Source organism: Ochlerotatus camptorhynchus, unplaced genomic scaffold (genome assembly GCF_037179485.1).
Source record: "Ochlerotatus camptorhynchus isolate MF236.1 unplaced genomic scaffold, CSIRO-AGI_Acam_v1.1 ptg000266l, whole genome shotgun sequence".
NCBI lineage: Eukaryota > Metazoa > Arthropoda > Insecta > Diptera > Culicidae > Ochlerotatus > Ochlerotatus camptorhynchus.
In genome coordinates, this window is record NW_027040756.1 from 527,729 (window position 1) to 538,853 (window position 11,125).

The window sequence follows — 11,125 nt, forward strand, 5'->3', positions numbered from 1 at the left end:
TGTTGGCTGGTGCTGCTACCCGGCAGAACACAGATTGATGGTTGAATGCAATCGGCCGGACAGACGCAATTAAACAGCTGGAGGAAAATGTTGCAGAATTTCATATTTTAGCGCATTTGAACTGGGTTTAGATCTAATTTTGAACCTGCTAAGCGCAAACAGCAGTTTCCTCTAAATATGTGTTTAAATTTATTTGCATTTCCATATGTACCGTTGTCAGTGTTCACTCGGCTGTCGACAAAAGCAGGCCACTCTCGATGTGTGCTACGCGATCGTCTGTTTTCTCGGCAGCAACCATTGTGTGGTCCTCCTCATTGTTCTTCATCAGCAGTTCTTTCGGTCGATGCGTCGTCGACTTTGGAAAGCAACCGTTTCGTGATGAGTGTGTGAGTGCCGACCACGTTTTGCGTCCATTGCTGCAATGGACGCGCTCTGACCCTCGTTGGCGTACAACAATTCGCCATACAATGAAACCACTGGAAGCGGCTCCAGTTCTGATGGAGGAGGCTTTTTGGATAGCGGAAGATAAAGTGTTTATTGTGTTGTACCTTTTGACTATAGCTTTAAGATGTATTGTATAGTGACCAAGAATCCTCGGCTCTGTAAAGTTAATTCGGTTGAGCCTTATCAAATAAATTAATAAACAAAAAAAAAAATATGTACCGTTGGATGTGATAAAGAGTCGCAAATTGTTAATGTATTGTTAAAAAATACAACACTGCTTCTTGATTCTAAACTCGACCTACGGGTTTCAATTTCGTACAAAGATAAAGGACCATCATTTGATTAACTTCGTCATACGGATGAAGGCACAAAAGGGATTGGAACAATGAATCCGCTTGGAGTTCTTCTGTTACTTTGGAGAACAAAAGGTGTAAAGACTAGAAGACTTTGTGTTGTAGCTTTTGAACGAAAGTATCATATGATGGGGTAATATGACCAACAGCACTTATTTAGGTGTTTTTCAAAACTAATTTAATGGGTTTTCACCCAGAATCGCTAGAAGAGCTGCTGAACTATCATCGGGGAAACTGTTCATATTAATTAGTCTTTTAAAAAACGGCGATGATCATCCCGTGGCGCGTATTGCCCCACCTTACCCTACCAATCGTATAATTGACTCGTTAACGCAGCAATCATAAAATGTTTACCCTATGAGCTCAGATTTTGTTGCCGTTGTGCAGAATGTTAAAAACTGGTTCAAGGGTTCGCTTATTTAGGTTGCATTTTTGTCTTTATCGTACAGAGACAAATGTCATATACCAATCGACTCAGCTTGAAGTGATATTAAAATGGTAACGACTTGATGGATCGGCTTTCTCGGTCATAGGAGACTCTAGCAACTTAAATTTAAACTGTCCGGCATTTCGGCTGACATTGAAGCCGTTACCAGCACCGTACTCGCAGGTGGCGAATGTGAGATTTGCCACCAAAAAAATCCTGAGGGGCGGAAAAATTGCTTGGTTTTTACAAAACTATATGGAGATTTTTTACTTAACGGCGAGACCAAAATTAAATTCTGACAACCATGACAATTTTCTGTTCGAAAATCGTGCGGCCGATAATGTTCGAGGTTGATTTGCGCACTGTAATTGAAAAGCTGAACAACCACCGACAAATTGACATGATACCAGAGCACAGACTTAATGAAACATGAGGTAAGCTGCTCTTGCCCAACGAGTGTAGGTAGCCCTCATCTTGAGTGACTACAGAGATGCCAGAGCTTCACAGCAATTCCCATACGTTTCTAAGGAACGTTCTGTGACTATGAGAAATTCTGAAAACTATAGAGGAGATGCGCGAAGTTCAGTTAAATGCAGTGAACTTTAGTAAAGTTTTGTGAACTTAAGTGACAATTTTTGAACATTCGGAAAATTTGTGAACTTCAGGAAAAATATGCGAGTTTCAGGATAGTTCTGAAAACACTCGTAAAGTTTTACGGGATTTAGGAAAACTCTATGAACTTCAATGAAGTTCTGTGAACTCTAGGGAAGTTATGCTTCAAAGAGATTCTGAGAGTCTTAGAGAATTGCTTCAATATTTAGGGACGTGCTGTATTTTTTTCGGCAAGTTCTTTATACTTAAGCGAAATTCTAAACATCAGTAATCTGCAAACATTAGGGGCGTTCTGGTAACTTCAGGATATTTCTGCAAACTTCACAAAAAATTCTGCGAACGTAAAAGAACTTTTTCGAACACATGTAAGTCCTACAAACTCCAGGAAAGAGTCCGGTCTCAAGGAAAATTTTATGAGCTTCAATAAGGTTCTGGGAATCCCAGGAATCTCTTGCAAACTCCAGAGAAACCGAGAAGTTCTTCAACCTTCAGAGAAGCACATTGTACTGCAGGAACGTTCTACAAGTTTCGGATAAATACTGCAAATTTTAAAGGCGTTCAAACTTCAGAGAAACTTTTCAAACTTTAAACATAGAACTGTAACCTTCAGGAAAATACTTCGATCTTCAGAGAATTTCTATAAACTTCAGGGACATTCTGTGACCTTCAGGGAAATTCAATGCCCTCATGGTAAGTTCTACAAACTTCAAGAGAGTTCTGTGAACTCTAGCAAAATTATATGAAGTTAAATGCAGCTCTGCAATCTCCAGGAAAGATCAACAAAAATAAGTTAAGTTCTTCAAACATCAGGAAAGCTCAGTAAACTTTAAAGACATTCTGTGTAATATCTGCAAAATTTTGAAAACTGCCAAATTCAGAGACGTTCTGCAAACTCTAAGAAAACCTGAAAAGTTTGGAGAACTTCATCGAAGTTCTACAAAACCAGGAAAAAATATGAATCGATTTGAATTTGAATGTAGTTCTATGAGCTGTCTTGTCGGGTCAACGGTAAAACAACTCCCACTCTATGTTAGAGAAAACTGATATGATAGTGAGAATTTGTTGCGATATCTTTTTCTCTTTTTGGTACCCTTATAGACTGTCTTAGTGGCATCCTAAAAATTAAAAAAAAAAATTGGCGTAGGGGCAAAATGAGAGACCGCCACCGGACAAAATGTCCTGAGAAAGCCGTTATAACAGGTATCCTCAATAACATAATGTTTGCCAACCAAATTGGATGAATTCGAAGCCAAATAAAGTCAAGTAACGGACTACCAGAATTTCAGCGATTCTGGATGAGTTTTCACAAGAAATTCAATCAATCAAAGTGTCACGATTGCACAGTGAGCCATATAAGAAATCTAGTGGAACAAAATTGATAATTTCTTGGGATGACGTCGTAGCAACAGGGATGGGTATCCAGCTAGGTTCTCCTGTTTGTTCGTGCCATGATTTCTATTCACTTCTGGATGAAAAATCACAAACTTTGAACCATCGGACGGTACTAGATTTTGGAAGTGTCCTGCTTAAGGTCCTGTCGGTACCGGTTTCGGGTAAACATATGAGGCCAGATTCACCTGCTGGTTCATGGCATGATGTATATTTGCTTTTGGATGAAATATTATAATTTTTAAGCCGTCATACGGTACTAGCATAGAGGTAACTCTAAGACCAGAAGGTCAGAGAAGATTATTTGACGATTTTTAAGTAAGACAACAAAAGACCAAGGTTCAATGGCAAACTATTACCCACTGTTCAATTAGGGAATCCAAAAGCTGTCTTTAATCATTGTACAGTTGCTAAAAAGTCCATCCTCAGAATTCCTTGAGGTTCTTTTCGAAATGTTTAGAACTCTATGAGTTTTTTTTTAAATTCTTCTCAGAAGTACTCGGGAATTATTTTTAGAACTCTTCTTAACTTTTACTCAGAACACCTTGGAACTAAAATTCCCTTAGAATTTCAGAAGTATTTCCGCAAAAAAAATATTCCCGAAATGAGCTAGAAATTATCGGTAGTCCCTTGAAATTTTCCTCAAAATCCCTTTGGAATTTAACTCAAAATTTAATTTTCTCGGTATTCTTTTCGGAATTATCTTGGAGCTATCTGCAGGGTTCACTAGAAAATATACGCAGAATTTTCTTGGAATACTCCCCAGAAATCCTTTGGAACTGTCTTCAGATTTCAATATCCTTGAGGTTCTTTTCGGATTTTTTAGAACTCTCCTAAGAGCTCTTCTGAAATTCTTCTCAGAAGTTCACTGGAATTATATTTAGAACTCTTCGTGATTTTTTTCTCAGAACACCTTGGAACTGAATGAGCTAGAAATTATCCTCGGAATTCGTTTAAAATTTTGCTTAAAATCCCTTTCACACTTGCAGGTTTTCCATCAAATATAACTTGCCCCTATTTTCAGATTTTTCATCATAGATTTTCAGTTAAGCAGCTTCCCTTAAATCAACAGAATAGTGCAAATTTTACACTAGACATTACTTTAAAGGTTTGTTTCTCTATTCAGCAGAAGGATGTAAATTTATTCCAAAAAAAAATCCAAAAAGCTTACGTTCACCAGAACGGTGCAGATTTTCCACCAGAAATTTTCAATATAGCTTTATTTTAAATAAAGCTTGTGCCTCCGGGGGGGGGGGCGACCCCGGCGTAGTGGTTAACATCCAAACCTCTCACGCCAAAGTCACGAGTTCAAATCTCACCCCTGGACAAGTCACGAATGACCCAAGAGTGTTAAAGTGACTATAGTAAAAATAAAAAAAGCTTGTGCCTCCATTTACCAGACCAGTGCAAGTTTTCCACCAGAAATTTTCCGTTAATTTATTTTATCAGAGTGATGAAAATTTTGCACCAGAAATTTTCAATAAAGCATGCTCCTCCATTCGCCAGAACGGTGCACCAAAAATTGTCAGTGAAGTTTGTTTCACCATGCACCTTTGTGGTGCAGTTTTCAGGCTTTACCTCCCCATGCACCAGAATGCTGCAAATTTTCCACCATAAATTTTCAATGAAGCTTGCATTCATCAGAAATGATGCAAATTATGCACCAGAAAAAATGAATAAACCTTGCTTCTACATTCACCACAGTGCACTGGATATGGCCACTATATTCCAAAATATGTATTCCAAGTTAAATACGCTTTGATCTATTGATTCTGCACAATATAAATGAACCGCAAGGTTAAAGGACAATTTTTATAATATGGCCACTTTATTGGTCAATCATATTTAATACGCTTTGATCTCTTAATTCTGAGCAACGTAGAAGAAATCACAAGGTTCTAGGACATTTTTTATAATGTGGCCACTTTATCGGTCGTTCCGGATCCTCTTTTAGGCCAGTAGAGTTTCCCTGAGGGTGAATATGGTGTTTTTACACCATATATACTTGGTACTATCAATTTCCAGTAATATACGTTAAGTAAAGTGTAAAATTATGTCGATAGATAGTGGCATTTCCTACTTTACCGGGAACTCGGGTTGATCCCGGCCCTCTATCTCGGTACGCAAAAGTTTCCAACGAGACCACCACCAATCGATTCAGCAGAGTTTTTACTTTGAGAATATGTATACATGTTAACCGTTTGGCAGCCGAGATATTCAATTTAGTCGCGGTTTTGTTAATTTTTGCCCAGTGTGCAGCGTTACGAATTTTCCACCAGAAATTTTCAGTTAAATGTGCACCTCCAAATTTTCAGCGTTATTCATTTTTTTCTAACAGAGTTATTAATTTTGATTGGTCCCTCCATGGTGACCTTGATGATATTTTTACACCAGAAATATTCAATAAAGATTTTTCTTCGATTTACCACACGAAGATGATTTTTTTTTCAAATTTAAAATTACCCTCTGTTTTTACATCGAAAAAAAAATTACACCATGACTCCATGACATGATGCCTATTTACTTCTGGATAAAAAATCATAAATTTTGAGCCGTCCGACGCTACCACTAAATGAAAAGTGGCCAGATCCACATGTTGATATGGTATGATGTCTATTTACTTCTGGTTGAAAAATCCTATGGTTTGAGCCGTCGGAAGGTATCAGTTACATGAGATTTTGGAAGTGTTCTTTTGTGCCTTATCGGAACCGGTGCCGGTAACCTAAATGGCCAAATTGTGGAAATCCTGGTCAGAGAGCCATTTTAGAAACCATCATTCTTCATTTGATACGGACAAGCACGAACAGACAAAACTCGGTTTTCCGAAGGAAGAAGCGTCAGCAGGAAGATCGAGATCGCGAGGCGATGGAAAATCTGTACCGGGTAAACGACACACGGAAGTTCTACGAGAAGCTAAATAGTTCGCACAAAGGCTACTTGCCGCAAGCCGGAATGTGCAAGGACTTGGACGGTAACCTTCTCACGAACGACTGTGAGGTGGTTGAGAGGTGGAAACAGTACTATGACGAGCACCTCAACGGTGAAGCAGCAGAAAACGCATGTGGCACGGCAACAGACCTTGGAGCACGCGCAGAAGACGACAGGCTACCGGCCCCTGATGTTCAAGAAGTTGAGGAGGAGATCGGTCGGCTGAAGAACAATAAAGCAACTGGTGTAGATCAACTACCAAGTGAGCTATTAAAATACGGTGGTGACGCACTGGCTAGAGCGCTGCACTGGGTAATTGCCTAGATTTGGGAGGAGTGAATGGAAGGTGTCGTAAGCCCAATCTACAAAAAGGGTGACGAGTTGGATTGCTGCAACTCACGCGCGATCACACTGCACCACCTACAAGGTACTCTCCCAAACTCTATGCCGCCGCCTGTCACCATTTGCAAGAGAGTTCGTGGGGCAATACCAGGCGGGATTTATGGGAGCCCGCGCTACCACGGACCAAATTTTCGCGATTCGGTAGGTTCTGCAGAAATTCCGCTAAAACAACGTGCCCACACATCATTTGTTCATCGATTTCAAATCCGCGTACGACACAATCGATCGAGATCAGCTATGGTAGATTATGCACGAGTACGGATTTCCAGATAAACTGACGCGATTGGTCAAGGCGACGATGGATCGAGAGATGTGCGTTGTTCGAGTATCGGGGACACTCTCGAGTCCCTTTGAATCTCAAAGCGGGCTACGGCAAGGTGATGGACTTTCATGCCTGCTATTCAACATCGCGTTAGAAGGTGTGATCAGATGAGCTGGGATAGAGACGAGTGGCACGATCTTCAGGAAGTCCATACAGCTTCTTGGCTTCGCCGATGACATCGACATCATGGCACGGAACTTTAAGACGATGGCGGAAACGTACATCAGACTGAAGGCTGAAGCTAGGCGGATTGGACTTGCCATCAACGCATCAAAGACAAAATACATGATAGGAAGAGATTCTAGGGAAGCCAATGTTAGCCTCCCACCCCGAGTTCAGATTGACGGTGACGAAATCGAGGTGGTCGATGAGTTCGTGTATTTTGGGCTCACTGGTGACCGCCGAAACTGATACCAGCAGAGAAATTCAAAGACGCGTTATGGCAGGTAATCGTGTCTACTTTGGACTCCGGGGGACGCTCCGACCGAATAAAATTCGCCGTCGCACGAAGTTGACTGTCTGATTAGACCGGTGATCCTCTACGGCCACGAGACCTGGAATATCGTGGAGAACCAACGCGAAGGTGTTGCGTACCATCTACGTCTGTTGTAAATGGATTATGATAAAACATCTTTCAATCGACCAGGAATTGGTTCTAGTACTTCAGTTCTGTGGTAAAATCAACAATCAATACGAAACTAACGATTTTAAATTGGCTCACCACTTTAGTAGCCTATTGGTCCCAAGCAAACGATTAACGTACCCTATTCTAGTTGAAATTCTATTACTACACTATGTTTGTTTTGATTCGCTATGAAAGTTTGACAGATAGCATCAGGGGTGTGTGGATTCATGCAGAACATGCAGGGGTGAGTGAAATAGCTTGGGACTGCTTGGGACCGTTGTTCTGGTACTGAGTGAGCCAAAAATAATAATGATTTTCTTCGGGACCCAGTGGTCTTAGAGTTACCTCTATGGTAAAATCATCGAAATGGTCCTCCCAGCATCGTACTCAGCTTTTGGTGAAGGCATAAATTCCTGCAAGAAAATTGTTTGATGATGCAGATTTAATTCTAGACCAATATTTCAAAAGGTTAGAACCTTCTGCTTTGCTCGATTCCCTTAATTGATTTTGTTTCTTTCGTCAATAACTCAGCTGCAAAAGCATTCCGTGTTGTATTTGACGTTCTGGATGCTATCAAACTACAAGGCAAAAATAGGGTGAAATCTGTTGGTATAGCTGTAGCTATCAAAAGAGAAAGTCGATGAATAGAATCGATCAAAGCAGATAGGACCTTTTGAAACATTCGACATGGTCAATTTCTGTGCGAAAATCGTTTGGTCGATCGTACCTACTTAGGTAGATACAGCACTAGTCACTGGATGATATCTACTTCAACATCAAAACAGTTCTTTCTGCGGATTGTTGTAGCATTGCCAGTAACGATCGTCACTTGTGAGCGGTGCTTTTGATTGATAACAACTACCCGCGTTGGTTAATGAACCAGAAATGGTTGACAAATTTTGTGCAATATTTCAAATGGACCAATCTACATTGATCAATTATCTTAATTGACTTTCTCTTTGTATCGCCAAGGCATGTAAAGACATTAACGAACATTTTCGAAGCACAATGAGATGAAAGAAGGCACGGTCTAGCATCAATTACGACAAATGTGCCGGAATACGGAAACGGTTTTGTTGCCGAGTTATTAACGAAAGAGATAGCCGATGAAGAGAATAAAAGACTAATTGATCCTTATATATTGGTCTATTTGAAAATTTGCACGGGGAATCTCGCTTTACTATAAATTAAGCATCAAAAGGAGAGCGATATTGACAGATTTTTTCATTCTTTTGTTGCAGCTAAACATAAAATACATTTAGGTTAGATGAGTAGCAATTTGAAGCAGCGTGGAGAAGATAAAAAAGTTAAAGATTGTATCCAAGACACGACCGTAGATTTGATGTCGAATTACGTGCTCGGTATCAGTATTCAGCGACTGAGTTACGGAAACCACTTTTTCCCATCACGGAAAAGCCTCGTTTACTGATGACAAAACCAGGCATTTTCTTGCACAAAACGCATGGATTTTTTAGTTCATTCAATAGATAATAAAAATAGTGAAAATTAATTGAAGGAATTTCTTGCTAAAATTTTCCAGTTGCGAGATATTCGCGATCAATAATATCTATTCGAGATTTTTCCAGATTTCCAGATGGTTTCAATATCCCCGTGACTTAAGAGACAGAACTCAATCTTAAAATTACAGTTTGAGCTTTCTTAAGAAACCTTGAGGTATTTAGGACTGTTCCATAAATTAAATTATCTTGACGCACTGAGTTTACCCTTCTTCACCTTGTATACTCAAAGTGTTGTAAACTTCCTTCATTACGTTGAAAGCTTAAATTTAGCTAGGGGAAATGTCTCTAATGTTGGCCTATGGCTCTAAGATTGGGCCTATCGCTAAAAATCTGCTATTTATCAATTTTATCTAGATGAACGCGTTATTGGGACGTTACTAATGGATATTTTTGGTTGCTGTTGAAAATTTAGTCGATTGCTGAATTTATGCATGGGCCCAAATTAGGGACACTTAGGCCGACATTACCTGCATTTCCCCTATATGACTTATTCTTTAAATGGTGAGAAATTTCCTTGAGAGAGTGAAATCACATAACAAACTGTGATACCATTGTCTGTTGGCTTGTCTGAAGCAATTGAAATCCTCATATCTCTTACTGATTCTGCTCTTCGCGTATAGTCAGACTTGATGATAAGATTAGGCTCAATTGAAATCAACCAATTGACAGACAGATGCGTTAAACATATGCGAAAAACACTGCGACTGGAAGAATAGTACGACCTATTCAATCAAATTCAGCAAAGTACTTTAAGTAAGAAACTATATTGATTCAAGTGCAATCAATTTTATAATCTTATTGATAATTCCGGACTGATTCGTGATTACATACATTTGTATACAAACAGATCAGTCGCCGGTTAAAAACTCAATTTCGCAAACAAACTATACCAAATGGTAGTGGAATGAATTCTATATTGATTAGTAAGGTATGTTTGAGAGATTGCGTTATTATCCGCGATTGATTTGTTTGCTTACAAAAGCACGTATGCCCTAATCACGAATCAGTCCGGAATTTAAATCCCGGGTTTGTTTATGTTCGATGAGACATTCACAAACAATATGAACAATTCCGCTGTATCCAAAGTCTGTCGCTCAGGTAAAACAAGGAGTGCAAATTTTCCATAGTGCACAGTCCGATGCGCACCTCATCGTATGAAAATAAAACTCTAAAAATAAACACCATACTGTCCGGTGTTTTTTTTTTAAATAGGCGTTATAGCATCACCTCTCAACCACGGGAGCAAAACGATCTCACACACATCCAATAAGATCAACAGCGGCAGCAGAGTATCGAAGTTTGTGGAAAATGAGGAAATGTGTTCTCACCCACTAACAGCAAATTTCAGCAAGTGTTTTCCTTCTTCAACCATCTATCCATTTCGGACGAGGCAATAGTTTCCTACGTCATCCCACTTCACCGCAAGCGAACGGACCCGCTTGCGGAAAAGTCTCGGGAAACGATCCAATGACTCACAACTAACAGGATTGTATGGAACTCAGTGAGAATTTTCAAAATTGCATATGAGTCAAACACTGGCTAAAAATACGAGGATGAATGATATCCGTCAAACTTGAAAAAAAAAAAAACAAACGCCAAATGATCTCACCTGACTGATCAACTGGTTCCTCATGGTGATTTGACGTTTCGAGAAATTTTCCTAGTTTTCTATCACAGCTCACACAGCACCGAAACTTATCCACGACACGGCACACGCTTATCAGCTGAAGTTGAGCTCACTCTTCACGAGTCTTATCAGCACAATTGTTTTCGATTTTGGAAACCGCAATCCCGGTGCCACACGTCCCTATATGAATTACCCGTAAACGAACGACCGAATCTCTCGAAGCACACTGCACTCGATTCAAACGGTACGATCGTTAATATATGGTCAAAGGGAGAGTAGCGCGGTCAGTTTTGGCGAGAGCGCGGATTGTGACGCGAGAGAGAGAGAAAACAAGAGAACGGCCTTTTCTTGTAATGTATTGCAAGAATGGAACACTAAATTTTATATTCTACTAAATTATGTGCATTTAAGGTTTGAAGACCAACTAAATCTGTGAAGATTTGTTAGAAAATAGTTTTAATGTAAGTAAAATGATG

The 11,125-nt window shown here is 39.7% G+C and overlaps 1 protein-coding gene across 1 annotated transcript in view; it reads right to left on the reverse strand.

The window, feature by feature from the left end:
* Nucleotides 1–10,873, reverse strand: part of Phyhd1 (Phytanoyl-CoA dioxygenase domain containing 1) — a 28,029-nt gene extending 17,156 nt beyond the window's left edge. The window contains exon 1 of the mRNA XM_065227071.1: nucleotides 10,632–10,873. Coding sequence (XP_065083143.1) covers nucleotides 10,632–10,655 — 24 coding nt within the window. The 5' untranslated portion in view covers nucleotides 10,656–10,873. The remainder of the gene's footprint in view (nucleotides 1–10,631) is intronic.
* Between the last annotated feature and the right edge of the window lie 252 nt (nucleotides 10,874–11,125).